The sequence below is a fragment of the Rhinolophus sinicus genome, linkage group LG04 (assembly GCF_036562045.2).
Source record: "Rhinolophus sinicus isolate RSC01 linkage group LG04, ASM3656204v1, whole genome shotgun sequence".
Lineage (NCBI taxonomy): Eukaryota > Metazoa > Chordata > Mammalia > Chiroptera > Rhinolophidae > Rhinolophus > Rhinolophus sinicus.
In genome coordinates, this window is record NC_133754.1 from 185,920,680 (window position 1) to 185,944,925 (window position 24,246).

Below are 24,246 nucleotides of genomic sequence, written 5' to 3' on the forward strand. Positions count from 1 at the left end.
GCAGCAAAGCTGGGATTCAAACCGGTCTCTGTGACATTCAACCCTTAACTTCCAGTTCTGGACATGAAGGAGTCACAGGTATCATATTTACCTTCCGTCATGAGAAGCCATACAGCTGAACAAAATATAGGAAGCAACTCTTTTTGGGCCCTGGACGACCGACAGCCAGGGCTGTGATGCTTGACAGAGTCCCACGTCCATCCTGGATCTCTACCTATGGCCACTTTTCAAAACGCGGCATAGGAGCAGTGGAACCCAAACAGCGCGGCAGGAAACAAAGATCGGAGTTTGTGGCTCTGGGGCAGCTGGCATTTGTGGGACAGGACAGTGGGGCAGAGCCATGCAGAGAAGGGGTTCCGGGAACCTGCACGGGGTTCCCTTGAGTCTTCGGCCAATGCACAGCTGTGCATGTGTAGACTCCACGGGTCTGGTAGAGGAAGGCTCCTGGGTAGCTGGGAACTGAGTGGAGAGTGACACAGTGTGGGGAGACGCTGGAGACCCTGCTGATGCCCCAGACTTTAGCTGAGACTGCAGGGAGGTGTAAGAATACACTAGCCCTGGAGTAAGCACACTCTAGTCCCACCTTAACAAAACTGAAAACAAGCCTCAACTGGATCAAATGGATCCTCCAGTACTTTAATTGCTTGTCGAAACTCAATGTTCTTAAAGCAGAAGAACACAAACCAGACTCTCAACAATGTGAGAACCACAATGTCCAGTGTATAATCAAAAACGACTTGAGATGCAACAAAAAGACGAATAAGTGACCCGATAAGGGAGAAAAAACAGGCCATAGAAATCAAATCAAGAGACAATACAGATGTCAGACTTAGCACACAAGGACTTTAAAACAGCTATTATAAATATGCTTAAGACTTTAAGGAAAAGATAGTTAAAATGAGTGAACAGATGGAGGGATCTCAGCAGAGAAATGGAAACTAAAAAAGAACCAGATGGAAATTCTAGAACTGGATCATACGGTATATTAAATGGAACACGACACCGCATGGACCGCAATCAGTGAATTTGAAGACAGGAAAACAGGCAACAGAAAGTATCCAAACTGAAGGCCAGGGGGTGGGGGTGGGGACTGGAAAAAAGAATAGAACTTCAGGGAACTAGAGGATAATATCAAGCTGTCTAACACACATGTAACTGGAGTTCCAGGAAGGGCAGGAGGGGAGGAGGCAGAAAAAATATTGGAAAAAAATGGCAGGAGAATTTCAAAATTTGATGGAAAAAATCAACCCACAGATCCAAGAATCTCTGAGACCCAAGCAGAATAAACACGAGGCAAACCACACCTTAATACATCATAGTTAAATTTCTGACAACTAAAGGTAAAGAAAAAATATTAAAAACAGCCAGAGTGTGGGGAAAGCTGCTGTGTCTATAGCGATATAATGATGAAAATAATCTCTGAGTTCTCATCAGAAGCAATGCAAGCCATAAGACAATGGAATGACATCTTTAAAGTGCTAAGAGAAAAAAAAAACCTGTCATATAGATTTTTATATGCAGCAAAAACACCCTTCAAGACTGAAGGTGAAATAAAGACATTTTCAGACAGATGAAAGCTGAGAGAATTTGTCACCAGCAGACTTTCACTACAAGAAATGTTAAAGGAAGTTCTTTGGGATGACAGAAAATATCAGATGGAAATTTGGATCTAAACAAAAGAGTGAAGAGTGTTGATATGTGGTTGTATATAAAAGCCTTTCTCCCTGCATTTCTTGACTTAAAAAAAAGAACAATATTCAAAGCTAAAACAATTGCAATGTATTGTAGTGTTTATAACATATGTACAGGTAACATGCATGACAACAAAAGCACAAAGGACAGGAGCAAGGTAGATGGAAACATACTGCTGTAAGGTTCTTATGTTCTACATGGAGAGATACAATACTAATTCAAGATACACTGGTGTAAGTAAAGGATGCATATTTACTCTCTAGAATAACCACTAACAAAATTAAACGAAGAGACAAAGCCAAAAAATCAACAGAGGAAATAAAATGGATTACCGTGTTTCCCTGAAAATAAGACCTAGCCGGACCATCAGCTCTAATGCGTCTTTTGGAGCAAAAATTAATATGAGACCTGGTCTTATTTTAATATAAGACTGGGTATAATATAATATAATATAATATAATATAATATAGTATAATACCAGGTCTTATATAATATAAGACCAGGTCTTATATTAATTTTTGTTCCAAAAGATGCATTAGAGCTGATGGTCCGGCTAGATCTTATTTTCAGGGAAACACAGTACTAAAAGATATTTGGTTAACCCAAAAGTTGGTGGAAAAGGAGGAACAGAGAACAGATAATACGACAAAAAACCAGGGTAGTAGACTTGAAACCACCATGTGAAAAATTACTTTAAATAGAAATGGACTAAACACTTCAATCAAAAGGCCGGAAATGTCCGACTGGATTTGTAAAAAACCAAGACCGGGGCCGGCCCGGTGGCTCAGGCAGTTGGAGCTCCATGCTCCTAACTCCAAAGGCTGCTGGTTCGATTCCCACATGGGCCAGTGGGCTCTCAACCATAAGGTTGCCAGTTCGACTCCTCGAGTCCCACAAGGGATGGTGGGCTCTGCCCCCTGCAACTAAGATTGAACATGGCACCTTGAGCTGAGCTGCCTCCCGGATGGCTCAGTTGGTTGGAACGCAGGCTCTCAACCACAAGGTTGCCAGTTCAATTCCTCGAGTCCCGCAAGGGATGGTGGGCTGCGCCCCCGGCAACTAAAATTGAACACAGCACCTTGAGCTGAGCTGCTGCTGAGCTCCCTGATGGCTCAGTTGGTTGGAGCACGTCCTCTCAACCACAAGGTTGCTGGTTTGACTCCCGCAAAGGATGGTAGGCTATGCCCCTGCAACTAGAAAATGGCAACTGGACCTGGAGCTGAGCTGCGCCCTCCACAACTAAGATTGAAAGGACAACAACTTGACTTGGAATAAAGTCCTGGAAGTACACACTGTTCCCCAATAAAGTCCTGTGGGAAAAAAAAAAGCAAGAACGAGCTATATGTTGTCTACAAGACACGTATTTAAAATGTAAGACACAGATAGTTTAAAAGAAAATGTTTAAAAGTTAAACCATATAGACACTGATCATAAGAAAGAGTGGTTATATTAATACCAACGTAGACTGCAAGAAAACAAGTATTGCTAGAGAGGCAGAGTAACGTCTCCTAATAATAAAAGGGTCATTTCAAGAAGACATAACAATCCTCAGTGTATATGCACTTAATAACATAGCTTCAAATTATACGAAGTGAAGACTGGCAGAGAAATAGACAAATCCACAATCAGTTGGAGATTTTAATGCACCTCTCTCAGCAATTGAAATAATAAGTAGAGAGAAATCATTAAGGACACAGAAGATTTGAACAACACTATCAAACATCTTATCCTAATTACCGTGTTTCCCCGAAAATAAGACCTAGCCAGACCATCAGCTCTAATGCACCTTTTGGAGCAAAAATTAATATAAGACCCAGTCGTATTTTACTATAAGATCAGGTCATATAATATAATATAATATAATATAATATAATATAATATAATATAAATACCTTGTATTAATTTTTGCTCCAAAAGACGCATTAGAGCTGATGGTCCAGCTAGGTCTTATTTTCAGGGAAACACGGTAACATTTTAGAACAGTATAAACAGCACTAGAATGCATGTTCTTTTCAAGTAGAATTCACCAAAATAGACCGCGTGCTGGGCCATAAAAAAAGTATCAATAAATTTCAAAGGATTGAAATCATACAGGGTATGTTCTTTGACCACAATGGAATTAAGTTAGAAATCAGGAAACAACAAAGAAAAATCTGGAGAATTCCCAAATATTTGGAAATTAAGCAATACACTTCTAAATAATATACGGGTGAAAAAAGAAACTACAAGGGAGATTATAAAATATTTTGAGCTGAATGATAAAACATATTAAAAATGTGCGAGATAAGTTCCAGTCAAGATGGTGGAGTAGAAAGTTAATGTCAACATATTTGGGAAAGGGGCAGAGATACCTAGAAGATGCTACGACATGATCAGGTAGTCCTGCTTGTAGCTGTTTTCATGTCATAAGTCTGTGTTCCTGGTCCTATCTGCTGCTGACAAAGAGTCATTCTTGCAAATAAAATAAATATTATATTCACACACACATAAAAAATGTGAGATGAAGCTAAAGCTGTGTTTAGAGGAAAATGTATAACGTTAAGTGTTTATATTAGAAAAGACTGGCAAATACATGGTGATGAAAGGAGAACTGACTCTGGGGGGTGAACACACAATGTGAGATATAGATGATGTATTACAGAATTGTACACCTGAAACCTATGTAACTTTACTAACCATTGTCACCCCAATAAACTTCAATTGAAAAAAAAAAGAATGGTTTAAAACCCCTGCCTAAAACCACCTCGCTCTACAATGGTCTATGAAGAAAACCCAGTAACAGTCTCCTCTCTCTAATAATTCAAAGTATTTTGACAGCAAAGGCTTTAGACACCATGAGATTGGGAACTACGTGGGGATCAATCCACCCCACTTTGCTCACTCCCCACCCCCACCCTGACAGGGCCCAACGGACCCTTAAGTCCCTTTCTTATGTCTTTTTTTACATTTGCCCTATCTGTGCACCCAATGAAGTGCATTGCATATGGCGGGCACTCAATGAGTAATATTAATATTTTAATAAAATTCTTCACAGTAAAATTCATCTTCACTGCAAAAAAAAGTCAGAATTGCATAATATACTGCTCTACAGCGATGAACAGTTTGGTGTATGGATGTTCCTCCAGATTTTTTTGAGCAAAGACTAACATACTTTTTCAGTCTTTGAACAAAAATGAGACCATCCCCTGAATACCGCTGAGTGACTTGCTTTCTGCCCTCCCTCATTTAACAATACATCACGGACATTAAGTTGCTCTACAGGTTTCTTTTTAACAGCTGCCTTGTACTCCGTGTGGGTTGACCATAACTCACTTAACTAACCGTCTTATGAACAGAGTGTGGGGTTGCCTCTACTTTTCATTACGCACCTTTCACATCTCTTATTGCACAGAGGAGTGTGTCAGAAGAATAAAATCCTAGGGGTGAGATCCCTGGGCCAAAGGATTTGCACAGTTAGCATTTCAATGAGCAGTGGCCTTTCTTCGAAAAAGATGTGCCTGTTTATGAGAGTATTCCCGCCAATTGTAAATCGGAGTGTTTCAGTAAACGCCGTAGGAGTGAACGGGGTGTGTTGTTTGTTTGTTTGGAGCTGTTTTCCTGGGACTGGGAGGTTCATATGTGGAGATGAGGACCCAGCCAGGGGCCGGCCATGGGGCAGGTCCCAGAGCTCTGGGCGCAGACAGGCCTCTGCAGACACTCACACGCCTGCCTGTCAACAGCAGGTCCCTTAAGTCGGTTTACTGAAATCTCATGATGTCTTGTATTTATCAAGAATGCCTTTGAGTAATATGAACTTTCAGAGTTCGTGTCCAAATGCTCAGTTATCAAAAGGGGCCCCCAAAATGGCCACAAAACGAAAACCACGAGGAGGTTTTCTATTTTCACTTTTGGAAAAACCTAGCCTGGTCATCTCATCCCTTCGGGATTGGTGTGCTGAAAACAATTTCAATGAAGACGTGCCCTTCCTGGATGAGCTGCCTGCATAAACAAAGTAGGACACGGTGACCATTGTGTTCAACCAAGCCCTGCACTGTGTTAGGCCTGTTGCTGTTTCAGACCCGCCCTCTGCCTTTCAGGCGCTGCTGGCTCTAACTCTTCACATGCCTTCACATAACAGTAAGTGCAGGAACCTAAACACACACGTGGGTGCAGCTACAGCAGGCTGCGGCTCGTTCCTGACAAAGCAGGAGAGGGAAAGTCAAAAAAGAGAAGGAACGATCTGAATAAGGGGTTTTGTTTTTTAAAAAAACAAAAACTGGTGCAAGGCAAAACATTTTTGAGCCTCAAGTATCCAGACTATTTTCCCATACTAATCAAATCAGAAGAGTACTATTGAGTATTTGTAGTAAAATACTAATATTACTACTATTAGCATTTTTCCATACTAATCAGAACACCTGCTCAGTTCTCTACCTTCATTTTATGGGTACGATTTTTGTCATTAATTCCTGGCTAGTCTCAGTGGCTTTGGAATTTTAAGTTGCCGGGGACCTAATGGAAAAGCATTTTTATTCCAAATTTGATCCTTCGGGGTTGATATATACCGGGGGTGCCAAAAAAATGTCTACAAGTGGACACTTTGGTCAACATTGTTCAAGCAGCAGTTCATCGTAATCAGAAGTGTCTGGATGCTGATGGGAACCACTTTGAGCACCTCTTGTCATTGCAGAAGTCACATGTGACTTGTATTCCTCTTTTGCTATCGGTACATATTATTACAATTTTAATAGTTTTCCTTTCTTAAAATGTGTGCACATTTTTTGGCTCCCTCTGTATATATTTGTCTGTGTGTATACATGTATATTTGTATGGTGTGTATGTATAATTTGGGGTATATATATGCATATTTATATATTTGGGGGTGCAGGTCTCATGTTCCTTAGTAAATAAAGTGCGGTTACTTAGGCTTATGGAACCCTGCAGGGGCACGGGGGGGGCGGGGGGGGCACTGCCTTTAACTCCCTCCGGCCGGCTACATGTCTGCTACAGCTCCTTCCTCCTTCCCGGGCCTTTATGCCCCTGAACACAGGCTGGCATCTAAGACCGCCTGGGACCACGCTGGGAAAGACCTAGAGAACTGATTGCAATATTCTCCTCCTGGTAAAATATTTATTGAAACTGCGCCGAGCAAGAAGTCTTCCTCTGGTTCAGAAATTGTCTGCCTGTAAACACGCTGACCTGGGTTGGGGCACCAAACGAGACGGGAGAAAACAAATACATAGCAGAACTGCATTATGCAGCAGCGGAGGCTTCCAGGAGACTGGAGGGAAGCGCGACTGGTGCAGAGCACAGAACACCACCCTTCCCGAGGATATGCAGATGATAACTAGAAATCATTCCGGCTCTTTGGGCTGCCGACACGTTTTCATTGGCTAATGTCTTTATGGCAGTATTCTCCAGGAGGAAAAAGCCTTATCCTTGCAAAGATGGACTAACTGAAAATTGTCAGAGCAGAGAGCAAGAGAGAGAAGCGATGCCGCCCTCCTTCTCACCCCCATAAAACAGGACAGCGTGGGAAGGCAGGGCAGCCTCTGGAAGCAGGGTGGCTACCGGGCACTCACCGTTGACGAGGCTGTATTTCTGGGCCAGGAGGGCAGCCTGCAGACTTTTCCCACTGCCCACGGGCCCGCAAAGCAGCACTCTCGGGGTGAATGGGGCGTTTGATTGATGGTTGGTCTGGACATAGGTCAGAGCTGGAAAGAGAGGACGTGAGGATAATGAACCTGGACCCTAGAGAAAGGGAAACCGGCCCCACAGCACCTGCGCTGGGGCTCATCTCACACAGGAATCATCCCTCACCTTCACAGCTCCATGGAAACCCAACTTACCACTGCCAAGCAGGGCGAAGCTGCGGGGGAACTACTTAGCTTCAGGCCTGGCACCAAGGCGGGAGGGGCAATGAAATGCACAGCAGCCACCCTCTCGGTGCTGCCCTGAATGCCTCTAACACAGTGCGGGAATCTGCGCTTCCCTCCCTGTTGTGGGGGGCTGGGTCCGGGACACAGGACACGCAATCTTGGGTTGCGGTATTTCCCAACTGAATCCGGCTGAACCTCTCGCCTGACGCCCAGGACCAGGCCAGCTTCCTAGTGGCAGAGACTGGCTTTGATGACCTCATTGGGCCACGCGGGGGGCCAGCACGTGAGGACTTCTAAAGGACTCGGGCACTGGTGGAGAATAATTTGCAGCTGAGCTCTGTGACACCAACTTTGTTGTGAATCTCCAAAGGGGCAGCCATCCAATAGGTCCCGGGAAAGGGCAGGTGCAGCCGCACAGGCCTGGACCCTGGTGGCCCTGGCATTTGATGAACAAAGAAGGGGGCACACAGGAGGAGCGTCTCCAACACAGGCAGCCACAGAGTGGGGCACTGGATGCCAAGAGCTACTGAACATCAAACCAGGTCACCTCCCACCTGATCACGGAGGAGGAGGGGGTGTGAGAGTGGCTGCAGAGGCCGTTAAAGGACAGCCACTCGGCCCCTGCCAAGGGGAGCTGCCCACCAGCTGAGCCAAGGCCGTGACCGTTTCCCCACTGCCCACATCAAAACTGGATCTGCCGCCCCAGCCCACTTCCTGCCAGGGACACAGACTATCCAACGCCAAAGGTCAGCCATGGGTGGCCCTGTGGCACCTTCCTGCCTTCAGATGGATTCCACCCTGGGCAAGGGGCTGAGCCAACACACGCCGTCAGGAACCCAGCTGCCCTGAAACTGTTGACAGGTGCGGCAGGGTGGCCCCACTTCACACTCCTGACATTTGGAGCCAAACGGTTCCTTGCTGTGGGGCCCGTCCTGTGCATTGCAGGATTTGAGCAGCACCCCTGGCCTCTACCCACCAGGGCCCAGTAGCCCTGTCCCAGTTCACGATAACCACAATGTCTCCAGACATTGCCAACTGTCGCCTGGCAGGGACGGGGGCAAAATCAAGAACGACCAGGAGATGTATGCTCACTGTGCAGGGTTTGACCTCTCAAGTCCTAGGGGTTTTTAATTGGAAGGATCATTAGGGATACCACAGTGCCCCTCTTTTTTAGAACTAGAGGCAGATAAGTTCACAGGCTGTCTATTCAAGGTCATGACAATCACTGTCATCACTAGCATATAGTAAGTGCTAAACTAAATACTCGACAGGCATTATCTGTCGACAGTCCCTTGAGGGCTGCATGAGTCTCGTCCCCACTCACAGGGCCAGGGAAACTTTCCCAAGGCCACTTCCACGGTAACATCTGCACCAATGGGCGTAACCTGGAGGAAGCGACGCAAGCAAAGTTCCCTTTCTTCTCAGACCTTCCATGATCAGCACATCGGAACTACGGGCGAAGCAGCCTGCTTACAAATGATGCTTCACTTACGGTAAATAACTAAGTTAATGAGAAGTAATGATCCCCCAGACAGTCTCGACATCTAATTATTCTTTTTAAAAATATGTGGTTGCTGGATGCACTGCAGACAGATTAAAGAAACAGAGAAAATTTTGCATTCCAATTCTCAATTTATCTCTCTGCATTATTAATTAATAATAATTAATATATTCAGATGCACATTTTTATTTACAATTCCAGGCATGAATTCTTTATGAACAATCATATGAACTTTTAAATTTAATTAAATAATTTGGAAGTAATTAATGTGTAAATTCAGAATCATGGCCTAAGATAAATGCTGTGGTTGTTTATCGTCAGAGTGTAGTGCTTGCTACTAAAGACCCTTCTGAGATGCAAAATCACTGGAAAATTATAAGCCACCCCTTCATCCTGGTGGTTTTTTAAAGTAGCATCAGTTTCTAGACACCCCACCGGTCAGGTGGCTGACCTCTGACGATGCTCCTGCAATACTCCAGAAGTTTCTGTGCCATTTCCGGGCTCTCAGGAGAGCAAAGCTGCTCGCACAAGTGCACAGGCAGGTGGGGCCGGTGGGAGGGCCTGCCTGGGGAGCTCAGGACCACCTCCCCACCAAACAAAGCTTCTCTTAAAGAGATTTGAGAGAATATACCCAAAAGAGCCCATGGAAACTGCCAAGCGTCGTAAGACCCTGGTAATATTTTTATCATGTCATTTACCTGACATTGCACAGAAGGGTTAACTGGCCTTGGAGACAACGAAAGCTTGGCAAGATTTTGAAAAGTTCTAATTCACCTGCTTTGGGATAGAATTATTGTCACTTTCCCTGGTCTTTTGGACAGACTGTAGAATCATGACGAGAACAACAACGTCTGGCGTGTATCAAGCTGATTCTCTGCATTGGCCACTAGGTGTGCAGCTGCGGACACACAATTTGCAGAATCCCACATCATCTCACCCGAGCCTGGCGGGGAGGCAGGAGTTTGTTCCCATTATGGGGATGGCAAAACTGAGGCTCCGAAGGGTTAAGAGGGTTGCCGAAGGCGGCACAGCAGGTGTGGTGGGCTCCAGATTTGAACACAGGTCACCTGGCTCCAAAGTCCTGGGGCTCAACTCACACACACACACACACACGCACACACACACGCACACCAGCCTGCTTCAGCCAATTTTTAAGTGGCTTCATGACACTTAAGTTGCATTGTGGTTTTTTGATGTGGTAGTGGTGGTGGCAATTTGCTGCTGTATTTTCAGTTTTTATAAATGTTCTCTTCCTTCTCCTTCACCCTCAGGGCAACGCTTCTTGCTGCCATGTCCGTCCCACCCTTTCCCTTGAGTCTGCTCAGCCCACCCACCTCCCGGTCCAATCTGCTGACCACACAGAGTGGAGACCGTCAGCCCGGCACTCCCAGGGGCCCCGCAGGGAGCCTGGACCATCTGTGACTTGACTCCCAGGCTCTTGGGCACACCCTGGACACTGGCACTGCCGGATCAGGTGCCCCTGGGGTGAGGAAGCCGAATGCCTGGGGAGTCTGCTGCCCATAGGGCTTACCCTGGTAGAAGACGTCCACGCACGGCTGGTCAGCACTGATGACTTTCAGGATTTTGGGGTACAAGGGGAGGATCCTGACAATGTTCCTATGATGTTCCAGCAATTTCTGTGCTGTCTCCAGCTCCGAGATGCCCGCGGGTACCACCAGTCGGTTCTGGATTTCAGATTCTGGGGGCCAGTCAAAGGTGGTGTGATAGATCTCTGCAAGGACAGAGGGACGCAGTTGGGGTCACCTGCCCAGTGGTGGGGGGCCGTGGTCCTGAGGCCTGAGCCTGCAAACCCCAGGGCACTGGCCACCTCACCGGTGCAGGCTGCATTTGGCTCTGGGCCTGCTGTGACGTCACTATAACAATCACAGATGACGATGACACTCGGACGATGGGAGGGGCAGCGCAACTTTCTGCACCAGGACTGTGACAGGCGCCCAGCTGCAGTGTCACTGCATCCCCCACACAGCAGTCACACCCTAAGATACATCTCGGTATTTTCATCCCCACGTACAGAGGAGAAAACCGAGTCTCAGAGATGCTGGGCAACCCAGCCCACATCACACAGCTGGACCTGGCAGAGCCCGACCCACAAAGCCAGGTCCACTTGCCACCAAAGCCGGAGAGCAAGTGATGGGAGGGGCTGTTATGAGGGGTCCCGGACGGCCACAGGTGGGGGTGGTGGTGAAGATGGCCGTACCTCCAGTCTGAGGGTCAATTCTCTTCCCCAAGTTCCTCTCGATGAGGACCGTGTCTGGAGCACTCAGGGCAACTGTGCAGAGAAGGGGAAGCAGGCACGTTGGGCAGCAGACCCAGACATGAATCCTATGGCTCAACAGCTTGCCTTATGTTTCCCTCACTGTATAATGACATGAAAACAGCGCCCATTTCCCATGCCTGAGAGACTACAACGGCACCAAGACACAAAGGACAAGCTCAGGACCGAGGACAGCGCACACCTACCCAGGTGGCTGTCGGACAGTTTTCACTGCGATAAACACTGCCGCGAGGGACACCTCTGTGCACAACACTTTTGCCACATTTAAGATTATTTCCCAAGAAAGAGTTTCTCAGAGGTGGGGTTCCTGGAACAAGGAACCACCAGTGTCAAAACAAAACCTCACTTTTCTAAGAACGAGTCCCACGTGCATTCAGCTCTTTGAAAAGTCCAACTGTGCTGCCCGGCTTTTTCCCCTTGGGCGGTGGCTGGGCTGAGGGTGGGAACCAGGGAGCCGGGCGCAGAGCAGGGCACCCCCTCGGGGGTCTGGGGGCTGCAGCTCTGGGGGGGCCTGCGGGGCCTACTCACTGACGTGTCTGGGGACGATCCCAAGGGTCTGAATCATCAGCGCCTGCTCCCGAGTTGCAGGAATGCCATCCAGAATCCAGCCCTAGGCAGAGAATTGGAAAGACGCTCACCTGTTTTAATGCTTTTAAATGTTCTTGGAATTAATAAAGGAATAGCATAGCTTTACAGAAAGACTGGAACTTTTAAGACGAAAGAAAACGAATGCTTCTGATAGCCACATCCACCCAAACTAAAAATTACTCTCATGTTTATAGTCCCTTCCGAATTTTACGTTTATGAACGTAATCATAGATGATCGTTTATGTCCTAACTTTTCCCACCACACGTTATAGCGACCACAGCATCTTTTCATATCAGCATGCCTCTCTTTTGCCACCATTTTAATGACCATACAATATCCCCACCGACTGAGCGAGCCATGGTTACATGACCACGTCCCACAACTGAACATTTCTGCTGCTTGTTCACGGTCCTAAATCATTACAATTTCACGACCGTAAATCATGCCGTGATGAACATCTTCGTGCATATGGCTCTTTCTACATTTTGAATTATTTTCGAAAGACAGTTTCGCAGGTATGGGATTCCTAGGACAAGGAACCACCAAGGTCAAAACAAAACCCCACTTTTCTTAAGAACAAGCCCCGAATGCAACATGAAGAGACCCGAGTTCAAGTTTCTGTTCTGCAGCCAACTTGTCCCAGGGCTGAAACCCCTCGCTCGACCATCACCCCTTCTGGGAACAGCTCAGGAACCGGTTTGGAAGATTTGTTTTTATTAAGTCTTTAAGTCCAAGTGTGAAAGTCATACACAACCATTGCACACCATGTGGAAAATGCTGAAAAGCTGAAATAAGGACGCAAGTCCACTGATAGCGCCACTGACCTGAACTAGCCACTGTAAACATTTTGCTTCTCTCCTTCCAGGCTTCACGTACAGACATCCCTTTTCCCCGAGGGCGGGGGGAATCACACCATACAGACTACTTTGTATGGTCTGCTCTTTTCATATAACAAAAACATTTCATGAACATGTTTCCTATGTCACAAAATGCTCCTCTCCTGGAAGTTTTCAAAGCTGCCGGGCATTCCATGAACGAACCTGCCAACTGTTAACGAGACCCACTTGTCGTCATTTCATTTCCTTCCAGTTTCTCACCATCATAAAAAACATGCTGTACAAATATCTCAACACACAAAGAATACCCTCAAGATAAATTTCTAAAAGTTGATACCTTCTTTTGTGACTTCTGATACATTTTGCCAGAGCACTACAAAACTGCCTGGCCAGTTTAGGAAACCAGTGGCAGACAGCCTGTCTGCCTGCCTGCATCTCGGTCAACATCAGGCCCTATCGAGGGGGAAATCTGTCCCGCAAAATAGAGGAGAGTGTCACCGCTGTAATTTACATTTCTTTGATCATGAATGAAGTTCAATCTTTTTTCCGTATGTTTGTTGGTTATTTGAATTTTTTCTCTTCCAAAATGTCTATTCATGCCATCTCTCCACTTTACCCTTGGGGTTATCTATTTATTTATTTACAAGAGCTCTTTACATATTAAAAATATTAACCCATTTTGGCAAACACTATCACAGACCCTTTGAGGCGAATGTTGCCAGTGTTTTCTGCAGTTTGTCTTTGGCCTTTTAATTTTATATATGGTGTTGTTTTTAACACACGTGCTTCTGGTGAGATCAATCAGCATCTTCCTCTTTGGATTCTGGCATCGTCTGGATGCACAGAAAATCCTTTCCCACTGCAAAAGCTGATAAACATTCGCTTGCATTTAAATTGTGTTTGCTTAAGGTTTTAGTCTTTACATTTAAACATTTAACAGAACCACATTTTATTTTGAAAATGATGTGACGCTGTGATCTAATTTGTTTCCTTGTGGCTCACTGACTGTCCCAACCTCATCTACAAAACAGCTTACCCTTTCCCTTCTGAATGTCACTTTTTATCACGGTCTAAATGCTGCTACGATGCTGGCTCTGGCATCTTCCTGCCTGTAGAGTGTTGCATCATCCTCACCCCGCCTAAATTATTGTTGTTTTATAATTTATTGTTATGTCTAAGAGGACATGCTCCTCCTTCTTTGTCATTTTTTCAAAAAAAAGAAAATTGTTTTTTCCAGGTAAGCAGCAAAAAGATTTTGTCAAGTTCCAAAACAGAAATTCTACTAGGACTTTGGAATAACATTAAATGTAGAGATTAATTTATGAAGAATCAACATTTTTTACAATATCAAGTCAACATATCACCTTTCCGTTGCTTTTGTATGTCCCTCAGCAATGTTCACATCAAACAATTTCTAAAGTCCTTTCAAGTCCCATGAATCAAGTTACACACACCCACACACACACACACACACACACACACTGTTTAATACTTTCAGATAAGTTGGGTAAAGTGAGTTTTGGAAGAGTGAAATAAAGCCACAGACAGCTTCAGATCTCCATTCTGCAGTCAGGGGGGTTCTGACACTGGCTCTCAGAAGGGGACCCACCCTCCGGCCATAGGCCCCTCCCTCTCAGTCATTATGAGAACTTGGCTGCTTTAAGGTCAGAGGATGGACTGATGGGGTGAACTCAGACCCAAGGTCACTCACAACCCATAACAGCTAATTTACAGAACACCATGTGGGTGAGGGCAAGAAATGTCTTTCCGAAAGAAACAGACAGAAAAGAGCCTGTATTTCCTCAACATTAAAATATTTAGGTTCCAACAGCCTCCACTGACAGTTAAAAAAAAAGAGCTAAACAAATTTACAGAGTAAAAGAGGATGGAAAAATTGGGCATGTTTTCATTAATTTCTTAAATTATGCAGGAAAACGCACCGCTACAGAACCCCTGGCTTCTAAACTAATGAAGCAAAAGTGCAAAAAAGATTTTCAACAGCCTTTTGCTCCCTCAAGTCCTTGTTATAACCAGCCAGGAGCTGGGCTGCAGCTCTGAGGAAGAGATGTGAAACGGCCACAGGAGCCGGAGCCGCCAGCTGAGCGCTCCGCGCTTCCGGGTCTGGAAGCGAGCTGCGCCTATTTGAACTTGAGCTCCATTCAGACCCCTGAATTTCTTCTTCATTTGGAGGGGAGGGGTTGGGAGCCCACTGATTGCTTCTTCTAGGACAAGTGCTGGTGACTGAGTTTCGAGTCACTTTTTGATGCTGAAAAAAGGTTGGAACTCCGTCCTCAGTCAGCACTGAGAAAGACCTCTGCTTTTAATATTGCATTACCGAGCAATCATTATCATCTCGCCCATCAATCTGCAGCTGGTCCAAAGCTTTTAGAACTATTCAGGGGAACAGCTCTCACCGACTTCTCACTGGAGAAAGCGGGCCTTCCAATTACACAGGAAAGTGCAGCAAAACGGGGAACATCTCCCTAATTAGCCCGGCCTTGCCAGCACACCATTCTGGTGCGGGTGTGAAATTTAAAGAAGAAGATGGTGGAGGGCTCTGAGGTGAATTCCAGGCCACCAGCTTTCCCGTCTGCTTTCAGACTCAGAGGGATGGTCCGATCACCCAGGTGCTAGGAAACCAGGTCCGAGGGACCCCTGGGTGCAGCCCCACGCTCTGTGGGAAGGCAGCCATGGGATCCTTCATGCCGCGCAAGCCCAGGTGGGTCCACCTGTCCACCTAGAACGCAGGGGCACAGTGACCAGGCCTCTGCCCCAGGCGTGTTGGTCTCAGGGCGTCCTCAAGATGTGAGCCCCCGCCTCAGCGTTTGGAGAAGGTCTTTCCCAGAGCACCTGCATTTATGGAGGTTCTATGTACCTGCCCAGTTGCAAATGGACTGCACTTTCAAAGGGAAACAGCAATTTTGGCTGAGAGCAAGTTCATGCTGCAAAGTCTGGCAAAGCAAGAAGTCATAAATCAGTAAGTAGCTTCCGACCACTGCCATGAGGGGCCCTCGTTAGGGGCCGTGAGGTTCCCGGGTCTGACTTTCAGGAGTGGCTGGATGCAGAGGAAACAGTCAATCCCTAATTAGAATACATTATCCATCCTGCTGACACTTCAGTGAAATGCCTGTCCCACTCTGGAGCGGCAGCTCTGCTCAGAGCAGGTTAATTGATATTCTGAAGCCTCGGCTCGCCGTACCCCCGCGGCTCGGTTCTGTTTTATCACACATCAAAAAGGCCGTATGCTCAGGGCACCCGTGCACCAGCGTGGAGCTGGAGGTCTGCACAGCTGCGAGGGGTACGGTATCACAGGAGGGACAAGCACTGAGCAGATGTCACAGATGAGAAGAAAGGAAAGGAAAGCAGCCGGCCGGCCTAGGGAACCTGGCGGGGCCCAGCAGAGCACGGCCTGACGCGGAGCGGGCCGTGCAGCTCTCTGGGAACACTGGCCTTTCCTGCCCTCCTGACTATTATTAAAGCGCAATTAGCAATTTCACGCAGTAAGACTCTGCCCTCTGGGTCCTCTGCCTTTTTGATGCATTGCCCCTCGTCTCCTCCCCTCTCCTCCAAACACCAGAGCGGGGTGCTCCGCTCCGTTTTCCCACAGGATGCCCCTGATCCAGCTCCCAGCTCCAAAGGCCGGCTCGGGAGGCATTCCCTGGGGCGCCAAGCTGACTCCTCGGTCCCAGGGAGGCCATCTGAGGCTGAAGATTTGGATTCAATAAATCAGATTCACTCAGCTCAAAGTCTGAGAGGGGGTTGGGGGGGAGCATCACAAGAGGCATCGTAGGCCCGCCACCGCCCTCCCTCTTTCCTAATGAAATATTACATGGTTTCCCAACATATAAAAGAGAAGAAATTTTTATCAGCCAGAAAAGAAATGCATCTTATAAGACAAAGTTTGGGAGACTGCTGTGTTCTAGAGGCAGTCAGTGAGAACAATGAGACGACAGCTGACCCTTGGTATCAGTGGGGGATCGGTTCAGGACCCCCATGATTCCACATTCCATAGATGCTCCAGTCCCCTATAGGAGACAATGCACACAGTCAGCCCTCCGTATCCGCGGATTCCCAACCACAGATCGAAAATAGTGTCTTTGATCCACAGTGGGTTGAATCCGCGGATGTGAAAGAAACCCAGGGATATGGAGGGCCAACTGTGTATTTACTGAAAAAGTCCTCGGCGAAGTGGACCCGTGCTATTCAGGTTGTATTTTGATGAACACCAAAAAGGTGACATCAGATTGCCCCAGTTCCTTTGGTTCATGCAAAACCATGAAAATCTCAGCCAGCCATATCATCTCAGCATGCCCTCCACGTTCAGCGCATCTAAAAGGTAACTGGCAAGAATTTCATTTCAAAGTTCAACCTCAAACAATACGCCACGCCTGCTGGTATTCCTGACCAGGTTTGCGTATACGAGTGTAGCGGGACCGTTACTCCTTACCTGGCTCCTACCTGCCAGCTCAGCCACCCACCCAGGCAGGCCCTTGGCTCACCCGGCCTTTTGTGTGCGTAGCCCAATGACGTACGTGCCCAGACAAGGCTGAAATGAGCAGGAGTGATTCTTCTAAATAACAAAACAATGTTGCATTCCACCCTCGCTAATCAGTGACACGTGTGACGTTTTTATCCAAACATGCAGATCCAGGAGAATCTATACTCCCAGGTCTATAGGCTCAAAGCCAGTGATCCCCAAGGTGTGAAAGTTGGGTAACGCACAGATGTGAGTGTATTCAGGGGGCTTTTTAGTAATTCCCAGATAGCTAAAAAGTATTTTAAAGTCAAATCCACATCCAATGTCTGCGGTAGCCCCTGAAGCCACTCTGAGGAGGTGGACAGCTTGAAGACCACATTGTTCTGTCCCCAAACGGACCAGTGCCACCCCAGCTCTGAGTCTGGGATGACTCTGAGATGACCCCTGCAGAGATACTCAGTTTGTGGATTCACAGTTCTCAGTTTCAGGCATGATGGACTCTGGTTCAAGGTGAAGGCGTGAATCCAACAATGTCTAGTGAATGGGTCCATTCCTCTCACCCATTTCAGACCATGCCTGTGGTGTAGTCCCACCTCTTCAGAAACAAGACTAGCCCTTTAGGGCGTCAGATGATTGTGGGGTAAAAAGCGGGGACTTTGAAAACAGACTTTGCCTCTTCTGTCAGGTGTATGACTTTCAACCTGTCACCTCAATCTCTCTGGGCAACGTCCTCCTTGTCTGCGACGTGGGGACAATAATAAGAACCTACCCCACAACTGCTGAGATAATGAAATGAGGACTACAGGCAAACAAAGAAACAACAGCAGCACACGTGTAGTGCCCGGCAAGGAAGAAGTGGCCAGCCCGCGTTCACCAGTGTTACTGTGTGATTTGAGAAAGGTGAACGGTGTTCTTTTCCTCTACCTGTAGAACTGACAGGAAGAACTCATTTAAAAAGGCAGTCTCTTGGAAAGAAGAGAGACTGGCATTCCAGATATGAACAGAGGAGAGTTTTCTAATGGAAGACGACATGGGAAGACGCGTCTCCATTGAGCGGCTCTGATGGGGTCCAGCCAGGTGTTGCCTGTGACCTGCTCGTTCATTTGCCACCACCAACCAGGGCCCTCCTAGAGGAAACCACCGTCAGGAGCCCCCTGGGCAGCCATCCGGGGTCCAGCACATGGGGAAATGACAATCGTGCTGTTACAGTGAGGGAAGCACTTCAGTAGGAAGACCTGGATCCCTTCACTCATTCACTCCCTCATCGATTCATTAATTCCTTTGGGCATTCACCCACCACCCTGTGCGGTGCCCCGTCCTTCCATATTGGATAAGTCAGAAGCGTTGGGCTGGGCTTGGGGGCTTGTCCAGCAGTGAGCACCTGGGGGGTGAACAGTCACTGGTTACTCAGCTGCCAACCCCAAGTCTGGCTTACCCAGCCCTTGCCCCAGCTGGCTGCTTGACTCCACACAGCAGTGAACGTCACTTAAAATGAGAGGGTCGGACCAGGTGGCTTCTAAGTCGCGGAACCATAAGATTTATGGTCTAACAGACACTCTGAGAGTGAACAGGCACATCTGAATAATTACGCAGGGAAAAGAGGCACGGACCAGGACGAGTGACTGCCCTGCCTCTGGGTCTTACAACATCACCATTTACTTCGGTCACATGGCCTGATTCTCCTACCACAACTGTGCCAGCTCCTTGAAATCATGAAAAGAAGGGGAAACCCCATGGGGTGACACAGGGAGAGGGGCTGACAAGTCACCCAGGTCTGATCAACAACTTCAGTGACTCTTCTCCTGGGGAATTCCCAAGTACGCGCTGAAAGTTCGGGGCTGGCTTCGAGTTGGGGTGCTGATGTGGGCACCGAGCTGCTAGCCTCATTCTCAAAGGCTGCGATGTCCCCGATCCACAGGCCCCAAACGCCTCCTCAGACCTGGCTCCCCGCTCTCCTGTCCAAATCCACTGATCCAGGCACAGCTCAAAACCAAGGCTGCCAGCCCTGGACTCCTCAACACCCCCTTGAGCTGGGGCTCTGCCCCCTTCATCCTGGGACGCCCAGGCCTGTCCATCCAGGCCCTGGGGCGGGGAAAGTACTGGCGGTGGATAGTTGTGGCTGAGTCCAAGTCTCAGCTCTAACCCGTAGCCCTGTCACCTTGAATTATCTAACCCCCAAGTTTCAGTGCCCTATAAAGTGGGGTCAGGGAGACTGACCTATGAGAAAAGCACTGAACCTCTCTCGTGAGCTCTTCAATAACAAGTGTGATAACTGCTCCTCAGGCATCACTTCCTTTCTCTGTCCTGAAAACAACTGGAGGGCAAGGCCATTTGCATTTCCACAAGAGAAAAGGCTGATCCACAAAGGGATGACTGCATAAAGCTGTCAATTCAGGCCCCCAAGAGGTGGGCAATAACCCGGGCGGACCTGGGCCACACCTTCAGACCATCTCCTGCCACCCCACCCCCCCAGTGCGGACACACACTGCTCACTTGCCCCACTGTCCCAGCTGTTGTGCCTGGGTCCCTTCTACTGGAAAACACTTCCACCCTATTCCCTCTCCCAGTCAGAAAGGCGTTTTCCCTCCAGTTCAGTTCCCTGGGTGGCCGGGACCACTTTCTACGTCTCCCTAAACTCATTCTCAACTCCACTTCTGGACCAGACCCCTTACGCAGCTCCAGGAAAAATCCAACCTGACCAGTTGTTGAAAAGGGGAATGTGAGGTCTCTTGTGTCTGCAGAGAATGAGAACTCATTAGTCTTAATACTAGTGAATTCCACATGTCTTAATAAATAAAAGCCATCCCAATAAAATACACATTTGCTTTGGATTCTAACCAATACTCTTATTTATAATTAGTATTATAGGTTGTTGGGTTATTTGTATTAAAAACTGGGGTAATTAATATATTATGGGTTAGAGCTGAAAATCATCCACTTTACTATTCACAGTTCTATCAAATCCTATTGGCCGGTGGCACTGAGCCAGCCGGCGGCCGCTGGTCCCCCACTTATCAGCTGTGGGACCATTTCCTTATCTGGACAATAGGAATACTGTTCATATTTGACAGGGTTTAGGATGAGATGCGACGATGGATGTGAAGGCCCCACAATGTGTGGCGGAGAGCAGGTGCGGGAGAGACAGGAGCTGCTCACTGCTTCTGCAGCCTTCTGGCACACTCCACGCTTCTCACAACTGACAGCCAACTGAGAAATCGACTCTGGAGTGCAGGAATGGGGGTGAGGGCCTGCGGTCCCTCTGCTCCGTCCCCCCAGGAGGGTTTCCAGCTCTCGGGAGCCAGGCCTCTGCTCCAGCCTCTGAGTCAGTGCCCAACCTGCCGAGGGTGACACGGTCGGTGGGTAGTTCTGAGTCCAGTCCTGTTTCCACATCGCTGCACCTCTCCGGTACCCTCTGCTGCTCCAAAGTCCCCTCACAGCTGCCCAGACATCAGACTCCGTCCTGCATTTCGGCCATCGATTTTTCCTCCTCGACTGCAGTGAGAGGGGCCGCAGGACACACAGCACATGATTCTGTCACCCACAGGCACATGGAATGCTGCTACTCAGCACGCAGACAGGGGTCCACACGTGCCATGAACAAGTCCTGTATCACGGAACTGGCCAACCCACCAACCATGGCCTTGATGGCAGGGTCCCAGAAACACCCACAAGTGAGGGAGTGATGAGGGTGCACCCACGGGGCCCCTGCTCCAGCGTGATGCGAACCGTGGGTTTTCTGAGTGGGGGTCAGACCTCCCCTCTGAAGCTCCGCAATCCTAACTGCATTTGTATTAGAGGAACACACAGCCACGGGCCTCAGCAGAGCTGTTGATCAATACAACCGCACTCCTCAGAGGATTCAGGCGACATCTATAAACCCGTGAGTGTCAAAAGAATGGCAAGAAAATCCTGTCTTGCTCCTGTCAGTGGATGAAAGCTGGGTAATTAATGCCAGTCCAATGACACTGCAAGGAGAAATAAAACAAACAGCTGGGGGCTCCATGGGCCGGAGTCGGGCTCCTGCACTCCGTGAGCATTTCCCCCATAAAACCCGGTCTGCATGGTGGGCAGGGGACCATAAATCCGAGACCAAAACAGGGAGAAAAGAAAAGACAAAGACTCTAGAAAGCTGCCGAGCAAATTTTAAAGTCTGGTTCCATAGTCTGAACGATGCTACATCACCTCCTCCTGCGTCGTGAAGTAACTGAGCGTCTCCGGGACATTCAATGAGATTAAAAAAAAGTGAGCCCATGAATGCAAATGCAAAGCATGAGTGTGCATTTTACGTGCAATACAGGCAGCCACCGCCACTGTTAACTGGGGGTGGGTGTGACCCCGCTTCCAGTGTGCGTCACAGACCTGCGCGACGAGGGACTGAGGGGTGGGGTCGAAGTTCAGCAGCAGGGTCCACATTCTTTCCTCAGCTCACGGAGGGCGGTTGTGTGGAGCCAGCCGTCTTGACTTGGGTTTTTCTTCTAGGCATCGAGTGTATCCTTCCCTTGGACCAGCAGTGGGTTTCTATGGGAGAAATGCAGCACCTTCCTGCTGCCGCACCGCCACCTGCGTGCCCACGGAATCCGGCACTCTGTTTCCTCCTTCCGTGTCCCTCACATGGCCTAGAACGGTCCCTGGCGCACAGGAGGTGCCCACAGGTCTTCGCTGCCGAAGTCCTCATAGGACAGTTGTGAGGATGCGGTGAGAAGGTGCCTCAGCGCCACCGCGGCGTCTGGCACACGTGATGTGCTGAGAAACGCCAGCTAAGCAACGTCCGGTTGTACCTTTCTCTTCATGGACCAGTTCGGCTCCCCACCACCCGGCTGTGGGCTTTGCTCGGGCCTTGGTCTGTATCCTTCCCAAGCTTCACTATAACAAGGTCACAGGCCCAATGAGTTGTGGGAAAGCCACTCCTTTGTGACCCGCAGTAGAGACCTGTTTCCATCCCAGCTAACCGACCACGCGTCCCAGTGGACCATGCGCCCCGTCTTCCGCTCCTCTGGCTTTGGTGGGGCCATTAGGGAGACTCCCGACCTGGTGCTGGGATGAGAGGAGATGGTGAGAACTGGTACTGGACGCAGACTGGGGTGGCGTCCTTCCACCGGCCTCCGCCCGGGGTCCCAGAGGAGGATGCAGACACACAGCAGGTCTAGTTGTTCAGTCAAAGTGTGGCTTGCATTCATGTGGGGGCTCTGAGCATCATGGCTTGGGAAGCAGAAGATGCTGCAACGCACAGCAGGGATGCAGGAGGCTGTGGCCACCAGGTGAGCTCCTGCTGCTGCCACGGCCACACTAAGGGTCCCTGCCCAACCGCCCAGCTCAGCCTGCAAAGGGGGAGCCGCATTCTGGGCCTGGGCTTCTTGCCTTATCCTCTGCCGCCCTCTAACCCAGTCCTAACCTCCACAGCACTACCATTGGATCCCAAGTGGAAGCTCGCAGAATGAAAGAAAAACCAAGGGAAACGGACAGAGGCAGCGGAGGCAGGCTGCAGCTGGCTGTGAAACGTCATGTTACACTACGCGTAAAAGACTGCTAATCCTCCTCCTTCGGCCTGTGGGGATGTCCCAGAGCTCATGGAGCAATGATTCCAAACGCATACTGTGCGGCCCGCAGGCAGGTCACAGGCCGACCCCAGAAGTGCCCAGGGCTGTCACACCCACCGTGAAGTGCGCAGAAGCTGTTTCTCCGCAGCTCCTAAGAGACTCTAATTGCTTCACCTGCTCATCTGACATGGGAAAAGTTAACCCTGCCCACATGGACCTCGGGGCCGGGCCCGATGCTAAGCACTCAGCTTGTACGATCTTCTTCAATCGGGACAGAGAGACAGCCTTACTTCAGACGAGGCACTGCATGTCCCCAGAGCCACGTGGCCTGCCTGCAATTACGGGGGCTCCATGTGGAGATGCATTGAGGCCTCGGCACCTCTCAAAACCAGTCCTTTCGCCTTTTCCCAGCTGCGGCCACCGGCACAGATATGCTGGCTCAGGCCCGCAGAGGGGACCCCAGCCACCGCGGAGACCATAAGTCACGTCCCTGCTGCCTGGAGGCCTCTGCCTGTGCGCAGGTGATAACACTCCCACCGTCTGACGAGCCATCATAATCGGGCTGACAAACCTGTCCTTCTCCCCCACAGTAGAGGGGGGTGACCACCCATGGAAACATTTCTTCTCTTTCTCTTAGCCAGTATTTTCCTGCCCACGATATTCCAAGTGAATCTGGTTCTGGTGACACAAAAACGCCTTTGTCAAAGGGGCTGCCACAAGATCATGGAGTCCTCAACTAAAGCCAGGCCTGGCAGCCAGGGAGCAGAGAAGCTCGGCGTGGTGGCAGGTAAAACGCCCACGGTCCTGGCCCACTGTCCTCTGACCGAGGCTGAGGCCCTTCCTCCATCCGGGCCTCGGTTTTCCCTTTCCTAAAAGGTTTTAGGCAGGCTGATTTCTAAAGACACTGTTTTTTAAAACATTGGTAAGTCACCTTGGAAGTCGTCCACAGACACAATCACTATCACGGTGCACTTTTACTTCATGTTTTAAAACCCAGCGTCCTGGTGGTGGAGCCTTATTAGTCAATGAAAGGAAGGCAGAGGGAGGACACAGGAAGTGTCAGGGCACAGGGCACCGAGATCACATCAGAAGACCAGCTGTCAAACACCTGGACCTGGGTTTTGGGGTACAATGCCACCCTCAGAGTGTAGCAGTGAACTTGGTCAAGCTGTAGGCGGGGGAGGCCAAACGGAAACCTTGAAAGCACGAATAACGGGAAACAAGTTTAAGATGTGATGAGAACGGTCACCAAACACATGTCCACAATTCACACAAAAGCAAGCCTGGGAGGGCAACAGCCTTTAAAAAGCTTCTCCCCAGGGAGGCCTTAGGGCAAACGCGTTCCTGCTGCTGAAACCGCCATGAGGATGTTCAGACTGCTTTGCATAGTTGTGTTGGATTTTAAACACCGTCCCTTCCTTGGGTCAAGAGCAAGTTGGAATAGGATCTCATTGCCACGT

The 24,246-nt window shown here is 48.6% G+C and overlaps 1 protein-coding gene across 8 annotated transcripts in view; it reads right to left on the bottom strand.

Annotated features, from left to right (window-relative positions):
• The window catches only part of AK8 (adenylate kinase 8), a 116,002-nt gene that overhangs the window by 65,709 nt on the left and 26,047 nt on the right, over nucleotides 1-24,246 (bottom strand). For 6 of the 8 annotated variants that reach the window (XM_074331245.1, XM_019728912.2, XM_074331248.1 and 3 more), the window contains 4 exons: nucleotides 11,876-11,957; nucleotides 11,270-11,341; nucleotides 10,583-10,783; nucleotides 7,254-7,385 (listed from right to left, as the gene is read on the bottom strand). In XM_074331245.1, coding sequence (XP_074187346.1) covers nucleotides 7,254-7,385; nucleotides 10,583-10,783; nucleotides 11,270-11,341; nucleotides 11,876-11,957 — 487 coding nt within the window. Of the gene's footprint in view, nucleotides 1-7,253; nucleotides 7,386-10,582; nucleotides 10,784-11,269; nucleotides 11,342-11,875; nucleotides 11,958-12,760; nucleotides 12,912-24,246 lie in introns of those variants that run through there. The other 2 variants (XM_019728915.2, XM_074331246.1) reach the window with 2 other exon arrangements.